We start from the raw sequence: 16,439 nt of genomic DNA on the forward strand, positions 1-16,439 counted from the left end.
TCAAACCAGGAACATTTGTAACAGTACCACACCTGTTTGTATAGAAGCCTGCAGCGACTGCAGCAATTCCACCAGCAGCTCCAACAGGAGCAGAGAAACAAGTGGAGAGTCACTGAGCACAGGGATTTTACTTCTTTAAATCTGACAAGGAAGAAATGGATGCAAGTCGAATTACAACAGAAATCTTTATTAAAACAATTCTTTAGTAGTATTTTTGCAGAGACACAGTATACGCGCACACATACATATGTACACTCAGACACCTCTCAGAGCGCTTGAACCAATAAATTAAAAATGAGGGTGGGGGATTTTTTTTTATTTTTTTTTAAAATCATGTAAGAAATGGCATCTTTCCCCTCAGGGTCAGACCAGGGAAGCTGGCCAGAGAATCAAACAGAAGCCAACAAAGGACACAACCCCCCACAAAGGATGCAGTGACTGCAAGCGTGCTTCTCTGGAGGAGGCAACTTCATACTCTGGCTTCAATGCACTCCAGTTTAGAGACTATTTCCTCTGGCCTGTGCTCTTCTTCTTGGGCACATTGGCTCAGATGGGCACTTGGGCTCTCAGCACCTCTGGCTTTTGGGGTCTGTGGGTAGGCTACAGTCTGAGGGTGAGGGGAATCACACTCGTCCGAGGTAATGTCTGGCACGTCATCTGACTGGCTGTCGGAGCTCTCCAGGTCACTCCGTATGCTCTCAGGCTGTGCCAGGGTGATATCCCAGGTTTTGCTGGCAATGCAGTCCTTCTGCTCACAGCTTTGGTGTTTGCATGTCTGCTCCTCCTCCTCGTTTTCTGCCATCTGGGTGTGGACGTGGAGAGAGTCCTCTGTGCTGCTGCCACTAACTAGTTGGTAGTGACTAGGTTTGGCCTCTATGTCCACTTGGATCTCCATGTTATTACACTCTCTGCAGAAACAAGCACCACTTTGGTTAGTTACCAGCCACAGCAGAAGTCTGGGGTTATTAATATTAGCATGCTACCTTGAGTACTTTTTCAATAGCAAGCTTACTTGCCTCAGTCATGATGGGAGTGCCATTCACCACACCATGCTGACACAACAGGCAATACTACAATAATTTACACTCATAAGAATATTCTCCTTTTGTAATTAGGGAAACCAAGGCAGATTCTGTGGCACAGGCAGGAACAACCCTGGATCCAAATTCCTATCACTAACCTCTAGGGAACGCAGTTTGCTTCCAACAGTCCTGAGCCTTACTCTGTGCAAGACTAAGCCAAGGAAATGTTCCCTTCTAGCTAGTGAGACCTTGCTAGAGGAAATATGTTGCAACTTCAGTAAAGAGGTGACACACCAACAATTCCAGACATGAGAGGACTGCTTAGCAAGGAAGTGCTATGACCAACTGGTTTGGCAGGTTACTGTATGATAATACATAACCCTAAAGGTAGTATTCAGTCTCTGGAACCCATGCATGTTTAATGGGTTTACCCATGTATGCATCCCATTGTTTCCAATTACCAATCTTTAATCATGCCCTATAGTGGAAGGAACCACTGACACTACCTGGAGAGGTGGTGCAGTTATGAACACCATGCAGATGGTACAATCATCCCACCCACAGAGTTCCAACAGAGACAAGTACAGACAACCACAGGTGGTGCTTTGCTAGAAAAAGGGATTCTTTGCTGAGTTTGCAGGACAGAAGAACTAAAGTGAGAGCTGTCCCAGGGACCTCAACACAGGCTCTGCTAGTGGTGGTGAATGATACTGAACTACAAACATAGCTGGAAAGGAAGGTGAAGGGAGAACGCTTCTTGAGCTGACCAAGGAAAAGAAAGCTTGCAGGAGTCTGAATATACCTTCAGTCATTAAGATCAAAGTTCCAACGTGTACATTCTCCACAGCCCTCAAACCCCACCACTACCACACCCCATATTACCCACACACTTGTGCATTGACAGTTTAGGTACCTGTCCTGTGGGTTGTATGAACTGATGATGGAGCCAGCCATAGCCCGAGTGCTGGCGTTGTCACTAACTGCTCCGAGACTGACAGAGTCCTTGGGGAAAATCTCCTTCTGTACATCTGCTTGCACTTCCAGCCTGGGAAGAAGTGGGAAACATCCAGAGTCATCAACACAGCCAAGGGCCACCGAACAGCCTAGCTCATTTCTTAAAACTACAGGAACAATAGTCATTTAGCACGTGGGAGCGGGCGCACAGGTGGCCTTCTGTGCTAATCCAGGTCTGCACCAAGAAGTTTAAAATCAGATGAACCATTTAAGTTAGCCTCATTTGTGGCTCTGCCCTTTCCTCAGTCTGTTTTCCGTATCAAAGTTAGATTGTGTTTGTAACCATGACTCATGCAGTTCCTGTGCAAGGCGGATTTCCAGATCCAGCACACAGCTATGATTATATTCTGGGCTATAATTTCGATGCATGTCTCCAATTACATGGCCGGAATGACTCAGAGACAGGTTCAGAGGAAAACTGTGGCGTAACCTTATAACCCGAGTCCCGATCACTAAGTGATCTTAGGGAATAACAAACAGTTGAAGCACTAGGCTAGGTCAGCAAGATGTTTGCAAGAGCCTTATGTGGCAAACTAGTATACCTCTGATACGCTTCCATCTCTGCTGCTCCTCAAATCAACCCCAAACCCTATCTCCTGCCATCAAGGAGCTAGAAAGGCTGGGGGAGAAAGATAACCAAACCAGACTGTGCTGTGCCTGCTATTTACTTGGGGTCCCTGTTGCGAGAACAAGGTTGGGAAACAGCTGAAGCATAGTTTATTGGACCTGATTCTACCATAGGTCAAGAGGTTTAAAAAGTGATATTGAGATTAGATCCCAAGTATCAGTGGTGCCACCCACTAATCAAAACAGATCCCTAGTGAGCTAACAAGCCCCACCATTCCTCACAACAGACTAACCCTTGTGACCCCTCAGCCCCTTTTCTGCCATGATCTGAGTCAGTTCAGTTACCTGCTGTACTTTCCCTTTCCACCAGAGAGGACTCCACCGCTCAGGGTACCACCAGAAAGGGCAGCAAAGCTGGCCGTCTCACTGTAGTTGCCTTGCATGACACTGAGCCCATCCGTGGGGCTGCCACTGGTGCTCAACACACTAGTTAGTCCCTCGATGCTGCTCTCACCAATACTGGGGTTCTTCAGAGCTCGCCAAGCATCTGCCACTGAGACAGGCAAAGAAGATGCACTGAACATTAAACAGTGTAAAGGAACTGCCACCAGCATCCTGTTAGAGGTTAAGGCAGGGATGGGCAAACTATGACCAGCAGGCCAGATCCAGCCATTTTAAGCCAACCCTGAAGCTCCCTCTGGGGAGTGGGGTCTGGGGCTTGCCCCGCGGGCTCCAGCCGAGGAGCAGAGTCGGGGGCCGCTCCACATGGCTCCTGGAAGCAGCGGCATGGCCCCATTCCGGCGCTCCAGCTAGGGAGCAGGGTCAGGGGCTGCTCCATGTGGCTCCCAGAAGCCGCAGCCTGGCCCCCTCCAGCTCCTACACACGGGGCAGCCAGAGGGCTCCACTCTGCACACACTGCCCCCAGCCCAAGCACCGCCCCCGCAGCTCCCATTGGCCGGGAACTGCAGCCAATGGAAGCTCCAGGGGCGGTGCCTGCAGACAGGGCAGCATGCAGAGCCACCTGGCTGCACCTCCACATAGGAGCCGGAGAGGGGACATGCCGCTGCTTCTGGGAGCTGCTTGAGGTCAGCACTGCCCGGAGCCTTCACCCCTGAGCCTCCCCACGTGCCACAACCCCCTGCTCCAGCCCTGATCCCCCTCCAGACCTCTCTATCCCAGCCTGGAGCACCCTCCTGCACCCCAAACCCCTCATCCCCACCCCAAAGCCTGCACTTCCAGCTGGAGCCCGCACCCCACACCCTGAACTCCTCATTTCTGGCCCCACCCCAGAGCCTGCACCCCTCAATCAGAACCCTCCTCCACACACACACACACACACACCCCTACCTCAATTTTGTGAGCATTCATGGCCCGCCATACAATTTCTATTCCCAGATGTAGCCCTCGGGCCAAAAAGTTTGCCCACCCCTGGGTTTAGGTTATACGTCAAAGAGCAACACTTCCAATACCAATCTCAGATTCATTCTCCAACAGGAAAAAGGGCTGGGGATCTCCCAGGAAAAGGCACTATGGTGCTTCCCGCACAAGCTTTGTGTTAAAAGTGCAGGGTGTACACTGAAGGGTTGGCCTTGAAACAGTGGCACGGAAGTGAAAGCTAGAAATCTTGACATGCTGAAAAGGGCTGCTTTTCCATCCCAATTAATCCCAAGAGACAGTCCCACAGTGAGGCCTTGCTTGTTTCCTCCCAGCCCTTCAGACTACACAGACAGTAAAAAGTTATTCATTACCTGTAATGGGTCCATCATCTTCGTCAAACTCTATTTTCACTCCCTTCCCATTGGCTGTGCTGACTCCACAGCCACCTCCTCGGCAGAGAGAAATTGGCACAACACCATAGACATAGGCCAGCATGATGGGGACTCCAATACCTGCAACAGAGGACACAGTGGGTCAACAGGACTCAGATGACAATGGGACTGAGGCATGCCAGATAGGCAGCATGAACTCTCTGGAGGCAGGGACCCCTGTGTTCGTTCTGTGTTTTCAGTGCCTAGCACAATGGGGTTGTGGTCCATGACAGGGTTCCTGGGTGTTACCCTCATACAAATAACGGCTGTGACCATCACACTACAAGACAAGTGAACTCGCTTCCAGCACAGAGTGACATTATAACCCCTAGGAACCCTGCAGCGGAACAATACCGTTCTTTGGCTCTGTCCCAAGACTACGTTGACTCCATGAGGGTTGCAGCGGCAGCTTGCCAGCACATCAAACTTGCATAAAAACCAGTTTCTTTGGCAGAACTGTGGGTACTAACACTACAGGGAGCATTCTACACAGTGCTCAGTCTTGAGCCACAGATACCAGGACCTGCAGCCTCTGCAGACAGCATGTTAGGTAAGTGGGGAAGCCACCAACAGGTATATTGTAGGAGTTTGTGGGCTACCCTTTGGTTACTCCTGCCCAATATCTGTCAGAATAGTAGAGGAGCGACAAACGAGGAGCAGAGCTATGAATAATGACTGACCATGAGGAAAATTGGCCTTGTCTACTTACCAACACTGACAGCAGCAATAACTGGGGATGCAATGACAGATAAGGTGACCCCACCGGTGATGGCCAAGTTCCTCCTGTGCTTAGAGGTTTTCTTTCCCTCATAACGGCTGTGGATCTGGGGACAGCAGGAAACACCAGGTGAGAAAATGGACAGCCTGGCCACTGAGCATCCACTAGCATGAGAAACTAATACGCTCATGACCATACAACTTTGCCATACATGCCAATCACATGACCCTTAAAATCACCCATAATAGCCACTGATGGAGGATAGGTCCATCAATGGCTACAATGGCCATTAGTCAAGATGGTCAGTTGTGCAACCTCATGCTCTGGATTTTCCTAAGCCCCTGACTTCCAGAGGCTGGGACTGGACAATGGGACGGATCACTACAAAAATTGCCGTTCTGTTCATTCCCTTTGAAGCATCTGGCATTGGCCACTGATGAAGACAAGATACTGGACTAGATGGGCCATTGGTTTCACCCAGTATGGTGATTCTTATGTACCTCCATCCCACCCACAGGCCTCCTCAATCAGATGTAGCCAGTGCGTCTGTTCAAGGGTAAGGACAAGCAGAAGATACAATGCTGCAATAGAACCGTCTCCCTCTTCACCTCATGTTTGTCCACCAATAGAGGCAGGCAAAGGGACTGGATGACTCAGGGAACGTGAAGCCTCTGACCTCTAGTCACTGGTACAAATCCAGGACAGACTGGTAGACAGTCATTACCATCAGAACTGCTTGATAACTTGTGTGAGGTGAGGGATCAGGGTTCAGTTATTATTGGACAAGCCCAAGGCACAAGAGCCACCACAGTGGCCAAGAATTAGATATACACGGTTCCCCTCTCTATGGGGATGCGCTGGGTTCAAGGTGGAGGCATACTGGCAGAGCAATGTGAACCTTGCACTGTCAGTGCCCATGAGACACATGCTCGTTTGACAGAGAACTTCAGTCTCCAGGGCTGTCAAGCCAACACACTTTCCACACTCACTAGGTATAAAACCCAAGAAATAGTGATCTCCAGTTGGCCTAAGCCAGCTGGGTTTCCGGCAGCTGTATGGAAAGATCCCACACTCGCCATTAGCCTAACGTCCTTGAAAAACACCTAGGATTCCCAAGAGAGAATGTTTCAATCTGCCCATTCCATTAGTTAAGATCTCCAGCCCACCATGCTTACCTTTCTCCCAACGTACACTGGGATGCCAATGACCATGGCAGGAATGGCAATGCCAGCAATGAGGGAAATGCCTACAGGGGCACCAATCAATGTGCCCAGCTGCCAGAGAATTTTCTTCTTGCGACTCCACGGCTTCTTGCCCCAGAACGTGCAGCCAGAGGGACTGTAGGGGAAATAAGTTGTCTTTTCAATAGCCACATAAAAATATGACTCGTGGGAACTGAGTGGATACTGTGCAAGAATGGATCTGGGGAGAAGGAGCCTGTTGACCCTCAAGAATGGATGACCCCACAGTGTGAAGGGGACTACACTGAACATTCATCCCATTAAGAGCTTCCCCACACTGTTCCATCAGTGGGGGCCAACCACAGTCAGGAAAGACCACTGTGCACTGCTGTTGTGAGGAAACTCAGAGCTTCACCTTATTCCAGGTGATCAGGAATGTGTTTGTGGGGGGTACATTTGTAAGGAGCTGGAGAAATTAAAATACATTAAACACAAAAATATAAACAAACATACTCTAACAGGAGGCCCAGAGGATTCTGCTCCCCATCTCACCTGAGGTAATGCAGATCTGAGATCTCCTTCATACACAGCCAGCAGAATTCACAGCCACACACTGCGCAAGTCATGTGATTACAGCTCCCATCATTCATCTTGATAATGTAAGCACTGCAACGTGGACATGGCTTGATGTCATCGGCTTTGGGGAGGAAGGAAAGGAAGGGATCAAGTCAGATTCTGTACACCTTAGCCATCTTGAGGAATTTACTGGGGTTCTTTTGTTTGGGGAGGGTGGGCTCAAGATGACAATGCATGTCAAATTCTGTCCATCTAGGCTAACAGATCATTATTCTCCTTAATCAAAGAGATAAAGCAAAGGTGTCTGGTTCTGATTACATCCTTCAGTGCTACAGGATAAAGGTGGGGAACCACCTCTACACTGGCACTTAATTCCACTAAAACAAGTTAGCATTGTTTGTCTGGCCAGCATACACCATGTAGATCAGCATTTTAAAGAGTGTTTTCTACATCATAAAAAGAGGCTGTTATGAAAGATTTGTGCCTGCCCCACGCTAGCCAGCCAAGAGCATCAGCCATTTTTAAACTGCACCACTAACATGATTTAAGGGCCAAGGGTGTTCTCTATATTCTTCTACCTGGAGGACAAGACAGCACCGAAATTGTGACTCCACGCTTTTGAAAGGCATACTCCTCTTTGTGGGTGTAAACTGTATCTGTGATTACAGATGAAAATCTTAGTGTATTGGTGGGTAAGTATCTAATCTGTGCTTGCAGTTGGGTACTTAGTCATTTAAAGGGATTAGCATCCACCAGTTACTGCACAACAAGGAGATGGACAGATGCCCCTTTATAGCCATTTACAAAATAAGTCATTCTAAAATGTCATCTGTGAACAAAGTTATGCAATGGTTCCTCATACAGTTCATTGTGCTGGTAGCAATCTTTAAAGCCCTGAACAGTCTGGGACTCAGCTGCTCTGAGATAAACTTATACTAGTCAGAGGGCACCTCTCTCTCTGGAGTTGATCTCCCCAGGGCTGATGGCTAAGTTCTGTTAAGGGCCTCACTTCCACAAATCCCCTTTGGCAGCAAGTAGTGATCAGAGGTTGATTATTGCTTGTTGGTTTGTGTTGGGACTTTTGTCTTGCAGTGGTTGCAATGTTTATGGCATCCATTATCAGGGCTCTGTATATTTCAGGCATATTTTAGTTTGGAATAACAGCTGAGCCACCTTTAAAACAACATTTACAGCCTTACATAGAAGCCAGCTATTGTGCAAATGGAACAATGTGTTTATAATGAGTAGCATGCCTGTAGAAGATACATGTTTTGTCTGGGGGAGAAGGAACCTATTAACTGATCTTATAGTTCACTTTCTGAATCACTGATTCCTTTTTAAAGGCACTATTTAATCAGAATATTTGCTGATCTAGAGTGCAGCTCTTTACCAGCAAAATGTGGTTTGGCATCTCTCTCCTATAAATAACGGTATTACTAATACTTATCAGAGCAGGGAGCTAAATTCCCTAATCTGGGTTAAGTATTAGTATTGCTAAAACTCACAGCAGCAGACAAAACAGAGCCCACGTTTTGAGAGAATAAAATTTCTTTTTTTTTCCTGTTTGGGATTGAGATCAGCAAGAGCTTTAAGAACATCTAAAAGATCAAAGCAGACCAAAAATTAGCTGCTTATTATGTGTAATGGGTCAGGAGGTACTACATGCAGAATAAGGTGTCCATGTGCAATTAGGCCCTGCAACTGTGAATCTCAAATTTTAATTCCATTAGTAGTTTGTGTAACTAGCCTGTCAGGCCAGATATTTTTACTCCAATACTGGTGAGGGAGGGAAGCTGTGTTGAGCATCTGAGCTGACCAGATCCAATGTTGCTGGTGTCCTTCATCTGTGCCAAGTGGTTGTGCTCCCTGCCAGGTGTTAATACCCCCACTTTGATTGCAGGAAGTACTACAAAACAGGTGGATCTCTTTCCTGGCTTCACAGACGTAATTAATACTGGCTAATGAGAAGCTTGTGAATTCATACCCGGTCCAGATTCCTGTCCATAACTGAGGCCTGAGGCGTGCTTCGTCCGTACCCGCAGCGTCTGAGCCCTTTGCTGACGGGCCATATCGCAGGTCTGGTTTGGATGCCATATCTGTTTGCAGTGATAGCAGAACTCAGTCTGGCAGCCTTCCCTCTCACAAGTCAGCTTGGGGCAGCTGGCACAGCCATAGGCAATAACAGCGTAACTGAGGAGGACAAAGATACCAGAATTAGTAAAGCCAGAAAGTTATCTTCGGAATGCAGGAATCGATATACTGGAACACTTCAGTGGCCCATCTGTTCGGTAACACCGAGATTTGCTGCTGAATAGCCACAGCCACCCAACCTCAGAGGCAGTTGAATTTTAGATGGATCCCTAGCTAGTTCCCTCCTATGCATTCAGAATACAGCCTTACACATTTACAGCCTACATACACCTACTTTAACAACAAATCCTTTATCAACCTGATGAGGGTGCTGCAGACTTGGCTGTAAAGGACTCAGAGGAAGGTATTATCTACCTGATTAGATAGGGACATATTATAGCTAAAGTGGATGTCTGAGACACCACCCTAATTCAACTGACCAGTTGAGCAATTCTACCATGGATACGCATAGGGATGGAGATATGCAAAAGGCAGAATAAGTTCTCCTTGACCTTAGCTGATGCAGCTTTACGCCCTGAAGCCTAAGATCAGCTATCCATGTCATTTTAAACCTAGCTAGGGTCCAATTAGAGATGCTATTCTTTCATAGCTGTTTCTTCACTTTAATATTTAAAACAGATGTTTCAGTAGCCTAAAGCAGTGAGTAATGGATGGTTACTTTTATACAGTGGAGATTAATGCAGTTTTGTACTATGGGTAGCGCCCTACCAAATTCACGGCCAGGAAAAATGCGTCATGGTCAGTGAAATCTGGTCTCCTGCCATGAAATCTGGTCTTGTGTGCGCTTTTACCCTATATTATACAGATTTCACCGGGGGGAGGGGGGGGACCAGAGTTTCTCAAAATGGGGGTCCTGATCCAAAAGGGAGTGGGGGTGTTGCAAGGTTATTTTAGGGCAGTTGTGGTATTGCCACCCTTACGTCTGCGCTGCCTTCAGAGCTGGGTGGCAGCTGTTGGCCAGGCACCCAGTAAGGGTGGCAATACCATACCATACCACCCTGCCACCCTTACTTCTGTGCTGCCTTCAGAGCTGGACAGCTGAAGAGTGGCTGCTGACTGAGGGCCCAGCTCTGCACACAGCAGCGCAGGAGTAAAGGTGGTAATACCATACCATGCCATCCTTACTTCTGCTCTGCTGCTGGAGGCAGCTGGGCTCCTGGCAATACAATCAGCTTGTGACACCCTCCCCCTACAACTCCTTTTTGGGTCAGGACCCCTACAATTAGAACACTCAAATTTCAGATTTAAATAGCTGAAATCATGAAATTTACTATTTTAAAAATCCTATGACTGTGAAGTTGACCAAAATGAACCATGACTTTGGTAGGGCCCTAACTATGGGAGAGGTAAATCATAATGCTTGACTGGGGTTCACTAACTATCAAGTCCTCTTGCTTGTCTCCTTTCTAAATTAAGCTTTACTATTTCTCCCGATATGGAAGCTTGCTCTTTCTGTACAAGCTCTCTTTAAATTCTTGGTTTCCCCAATTCCGAGGATCTTTTCTAATATGGGTTTTGAGGTTGGGTGACCAACATTAAGCTACATGAGGCAAGGATGCCATTTATACAATAGCATATCTAAAGTTCCTCTCTGTACCTGTTGACAGCCTTCTCCTGACCACTAGTGCACACTGAACAGATCTCTCTTTATAGATTCCAATGCCAGAAGGGACCATTGTGATCTTCCAGTGTGACCTCCTGTATAACCAAAGGCCATACAACTTCCCAGTCTTTATTTAAAAATTGCCAGTGATGGAGAATCGACCATGACCTTTGGTAAATTGTTCCAATGGTTAATTAACCTAATTGTTAAAAAGTTTACTCCTTATTTCTATTCTAAGTTTGTCCAGCTTCAACTTCTTTACCTGCCCTCCAAGTCTACAAGTTCTGTTGCTTCCGTGGATACAGCCAATTCAGACCCTGCTACCTACGACGAACTCAGCTTGCTCCTTCCAATGCACATTACCTTCCATTTGTTTATACTGGCATTCATTTGCTAGTTATACTAATTGCTTCATTTAGTCAAGCCCAGAAAGTGTGAGGAGCTCCAGACGGACCTAATGAAACTAAATTGTACCTTTGTTTTATCATGTTATAAAAACTTGATTGGCTCTTTAAAAAATGTACAAAAGGAGTTTAGAGCTGCAGCTATTTCAGGAAGGGAGCTCTGGGTGACCTCTAGAGGAAGTGTTTATGCAGAACAGTCCTCCACTTATATCCTCCCAATTTAGCAGGAACTACAACTGAAAGGATGCTTTGGCTTTCTGAGGCTTTTCTCACAGGTCAGTCTTAAATTAACCAGTTACAGAAAGAACTAGAAGAAGAAGAGGGGAGCATGGGGGGAGATCACCATGTGTTTGAGCTGGTAATGTGGAGATTTAGCTGGCACATTTACAAGGAAGCTCACATGGATGAGCTCCAAATGGAGTACACAGAGCACTGCTCTAAGGAAACTGACTTGTGACACTGACAGAAGTCAGGGTGACTTATTGTGTTTTCTGCAGTATTTGTGTTAGAAGTGGAGGTATTTTCTCACATCATTGGTTTATTTTTGGAGCCTGTGGAATTCAAGTTGCATTGCAACTTCTGAAGCAGCAGTGTGAGAATTGCTGAATGTGTCATACCACAATGATTCATATCCCGTGGGAGTTTGAGCAACTTGACCCTGCCTGGGTGCAGCCTAACTGTTAAAGACAAACAATGCCTCCCTGCTGACAATCAGGAACTGAAAGACACGACTGTAGGGCCTCCATGTGCAAACAGCTACTGTATCTAGCATTCAAGACCAATACTAGATGAGGGAGAGGATGCAAGCAATCTAGGAAAGATTAACTCAAGCTATATTTGATTACTGAACATTTTGTCAGAGGGATCTTACCCACACATCCTTACCTCCTACCAGTAGGCTACAGCGAACTCCTTAGCAGGGAGACACATTCAAGAGTAGGACATTAACAGCTTCTAAAGAAAACACTTTGATGCCAGCTGTTATAGCCATTTTGAGGCCTAGCAACTATATTACCAGGAAGGCCAGGAGACCTCAACATGCTACATTAAGAAGCCTTGCCATGTACCGAACTGACCCTGCAGTAGAGAATTCTGAAGCTTTTCTGGCCATCTCAGACAGTACTGTTTTCTTAACAAAAAACACAAACACCAAAACCCCAGAACAGTTACTAAGCACTGAATTTTTAGTCCCAAAGTTAAAATAGCAACTAACAGCACCTCTACTGGGGTGGAGTGAACTACATGCTTTTTAGCCTCTTAAAAAATAAAAATCAGGGTGTGAATTCTTATTTTTTAAGTCCAGCTAAAGAGGCTGATCAAAAGCTCTATCCAGCACACGGACGGCATCCGGCTACACCGAGCACTGCAGGGTCTGAATGGTTAACATGTGTGCATTGTTCTTGACACATTCCTGCAGTTCAACAATTAGTCACTTCCAGGTATAACGACAGCTGTTGGAGTGACAAAGAGTATCCTGACCTTTCCACATCCCAGGTGTGGCTGCAAGCCTCTACCTTAAACCCCAATATTACTATAGAGTGCTGCTCCTAGCCTACTCTCTCTCAGCCACCAAGATGCCTGCCTCCTCCATTTGCTCTGTGGGAGAGCTTGCCTTACCACAATCAAGTTCAGCCTCCTTCACTTAGTTCAGTTGTTTCCCTAAGCCTTTAGTAGAGATATAGTGAGACATATACCAGACAGCAGCACCAGCTGATTGCAATGGGCGGACAAAAATCTGTATTTGTCTGAAGAGCTGATGGTGCGCCAAAAGACCAGCATTGCCATGGAAACAGATTCTAATGTCACATCTATATTTCACCTCTCTAGACAGCATAGCTAAGCTTGCTCACTTATGAAGTTGTTTGGCATGGGTGGGATGCAGAGGCGTGCCAGTCAGGATGCTGCATGCCACATGGCTTGTGTTTTGGAACACATCTGTCCAGTAGACTCTTGGCACATTTATTCTCAAAACTGCATGCATGGCTGGAGAGAAACAAGAATCAAACGCTCCACACTCCTGAATGGGGTGTGATGTGGTAAGGAGAGGGCAGGACATTCATCAGAACTTCTGAGAACAAGTCTGCTCACCAGTCCTTCATACTAGCCATTCAAGCTCAGCCACCAGTACCACAGGAAAGTGAACCATCTATCCAGGCACTGAAAATAACTGGTATTCCTGGCTTTACACAAGGACGACTAGACAAGCCTGCCAGGAAGAATGAGTTTAGGGTAAATAACCTCTCTTCCCACATCGGGACTGATTCTGACAGCCTTTGTTAAAGTGTCACTAACAATGAAGATGGCAGGGATGCCCTGTCTACTGGTAGAGTTTCACAAAGTGACACATTCCAGCTTGCTGGTTTCTAAGAGGAAGGGGAGGGGATATCAACTGTATAGTTTATTTTGAAACCTTTTGTAAGCTGCCTATGTACAAACTGTTAGCTCACTGGGCAAGGGCAGCCAGATGGCATCAACTGTTTGTGCAACAAAAATCAATGTTACACTAGCCTTCAGAAGCCTGCCCTAGCCGCAACTGTATTAGGTATACACTTTAAACTACTAGTGAAAAAGTAATGATGCGGGAGACATCTTCTCATGGCCAGGCAGTCTCAATTGGCTTTGGTGTGTTTACATTTTAAACCAAATACTCCGATAAACATCACATCAGTAAAACAGAAAACTCAGCAAGTGGTAACTACATTTTCTCTAGCTGAGTACCTATTGGGTTTCTGGGAACTGGGCAGGCGGAAGCCCGCCCAATGCTAAAGGATCCCCACCCCCCACCCCAGCCTAAGGGGAGGATCTACAGGACTTCAAAAACCCAACTGATTTCGGGGGACAACTAATAAAAGAACAGGGACAGGAGTGCGGTCAAAGGGTCATAAGAAAAGAGCCTGACGGGGACACCGAGCAGAGAACCCCGGACAGCGCCCACTGCTCCTCGAAGGTGTCAAGGGAGCCAGTGGACGCCGCCCAGAGGAACTCTGCCCGGATGCGTGAACAGACAGAGGATCGGAAACAAGCCCCACAGTCACAGGAGTCTCCATTGGCCAACCGCCTCTCCCTGGCTGCGTAGATGGCCATTTTAGCCAGCAAGGCAGATTCCAAGGGCATTACTATGTCAGGAGTATGATCTGATCTACCTCCTTGATGTGGTCCCCAATGCCTACGAGTCACCCTAAACAGCAATATCAAAAACCTTGATTGTTTTAAGCTAATTTAACCTTGAGCCCCCAAGGAACAAGTTTTAATAGTAAATAAATCCTTGCACAGCAACCACGTAACAAGCACCCATGTAACCTGAGACACAGAGGTTAAGCAATTTGCCTACAGAGTTTGTAACAAAGCTGTGATTAGATCTTAGGAATCTTGCCACCTTTGCTCTGAGGACAAAACTTCCCATAACATTCCCACTAGCTGGGATTGTATTTTTAAGCCTTCTGCTTGTTTCTGCTGCATTCTTGGATAGATAAAACACAGAATCCCCTCTACCAACAAGCCTGTGCTTATGCTATATCAGAAACCTAGATAAGCCTAGTTTAAAGAAAAAGAGAAGAGAAAATGAAAGCAACAATATGCTAATTAGAAAGTCACCATGTTTGGATGGACTGAGTTTTGGCCAGAGTTAGACAGTTCCTCATTTAAGCAACTGATGAATGAGTCAATATGATTCAACATTATTCCTCCACCACTGTGCTTCAACACCCTGGTATCAGCTTGGTAAAGATTTCCCTCATTGAGGAAAACCAGAATTTACAGTTCCTCCTGCAGGTGTGGAAAGAATTTCTATAGCTCACCAACTCTATTTTAGCTCTCAGCAGCACACATAGTAGGGGAAACCCCATACTTCCCATTATTTCAGAATAAAGCTTGCTTTTAAATTAGAGAAATGAGGATGTGATCACAACTAACCCCTAGGAATTCATTCTGAAACATTCTCTGGAAAAGTGGCACTTCATATCTAACTGTTCCATGCTCCCACAACCCATGGTCTCAAATCCCTTGGTTTGTAACATCAGCTTTATAGTGAGGAAGCACTGTCTAATAACCAGTTATTAGCCTCCTACACAAACTAAAACCTATCCACCTGAATCCATAAGAAAATGTCTAGGTATCTGCAAGACATGGAAAAGTATGGGCAGGAAGCGGATTCTGGCATGATGGGGGCTGATTTAACTTAATACTTAGTAAAAATCTTAAAGTACGTTTTTGAACATGTATTAAGACGCAAACCCCCACCCCGGGTCAAGTATACATAGGTCTAGTTCCCAGCTAGCTAAAGAGAGATTAAGTGACGTGATCTAGGGCACAGACCAAGTCATTGGCGGAGACAGAAAAAAATCATTTAAGCCACTAGACCAGAGGTGGCCAACCTGTGGCTCTCCAGAAGTTAATATGAGGCTCCTGGTATAGGCACTGACTCAGGGGCTGGAGCTACAGGCACCAACTTTCCAATGTGCAGGGGCTGGCTCACTGCTCAGACCCTGGCACAGCCACAGGCCCTGCCTCCACTCCCCCCCCCTTCCAGCCCCCTTCCCTGAGCCTGCCATGCTCTCGCTCCTCCCCTTTTCCCCCAGAGCCTCCTGCACCCTACAAAACAGGTGATTGGGAGATGTGGGAAGGGAGGGGGAAGTGCTGATTGGCAGAGCTGCCGGTGGGTGGGAGACTCTGGGAGTGTGTGTGTGGGGGGGGAGCTGATGGGGGCTGCTGACATATTAATTTGGCTCTTTGGCAATGTACACTGGTAAATTCTGGCTCATGCTCAGGTTGGCCACCCCTGCACTAGACTATGCTCCTTTCTTTACAAAGGTGTGCTTCTAGGGGGATGAATAGGCTTATAACAAAAGAAACAGTCCTATGTGTCACTGTAATACTAAATATTAAAAAAAAAACTCATATGGAGCTTTTCATCTAAAGACTTACGCTGGGTAGGTAAACAGTACGATCCTTATTTTAAAAACAGAAGCTGAGGCAAAGAAAGAGCAAGTGACTCGCCCTAGCTCAAAGTCATAACATGACAGTTTTATAGTCTGACCCCCATACTCCCAATTATTTATGAAGAGAGCTCAGCAGTTAGGCACCTTTAGTCTACAATGACTGGCACATCTCCTGTGCTGTGGTCTTACAACTTGGTTGTTTCTTACTGGGTCCTTTAAAAAAACCCTACACATAAGCAAATCTGTATGCCCCTTCCTTCCCAAGCAACTTATAATGAATGGCCCTGAAGAAAATGGAAATGTGTTACCAGACCACTACCTTTACTAACAGCATTATTAGAAAAAAATATATAGGGATTTTTCTGGATCAGCTTCACAATTTTTCCTGCAGAAGTCCCAGTTAAAAGCCCAGGGTCCCTTCCCACCTTCCCAAGACAACAGTCTGGCCGAGCCACACC

At 46.5% G+C, this 16,439-nt stretch overlaps 1 protein-coding gene across 3 annotated transcripts in view; it reads right to left on the reverse strand.

The window, feature by feature from the left end:
• Positions 1-328: 328 nt before the first annotated feature.
• The window catches only part of RNF19B (ring finger protein 19B), a 33,889-nt gene continuing 17,778 nt past the window's right edge, over positions 329-16,439 (reverse strand). For 2 of the 3 annotated variants that reach the window (XM_039511788.1, XM_039511787.1), the window contains 8 exons: positions 8,871-9,076; positions 6,863-7,007; positions 6,305-6,467; positions 5,121-5,235; positions 4,352-4,492; positions 2,949-3,156; positions 1,936-2,067; positions 329-908 (listed from right to left, as the gene is read on the reverse strand). In XM_039511788.1, the coding sequence (XP_039367722.1) occupies positions 470-908; positions 1,936-2,067; positions 2,949-3,156; positions 4,352-4,492; positions 5,121-5,235; positions 6,305-6,467; positions 6,863-7,007; positions 8,871-9,076 (1,549 nt within the window). In that variant the 3' untranslated portion in view covers positions 329-469. The remainder of the gene's footprint in view (positions 909-1,935; positions 2,068-2,948; positions 3,157-4,351; positions 4,493-5,120; positions 5,236-6,304; positions 6,468-6,862; positions 7,008-8,870; positions 9,077-16,439) is intronic. The other variant, XM_039511786.1, reaches the window with a different exon arrangement.

The sequence above is a fragment of the Mauremys reevesii genome, linkage group 23, assembly GCF_016161935.1.
Source record: "Mauremys reevesii isolate NIE-2019 linkage group 23, ASM1616193v1, whole genome shotgun sequence".
NCBI lineage: Eukaryota > Metazoa > Chordata > Testudines > Geoemydidae > Mauremys > Mauremys reevesii.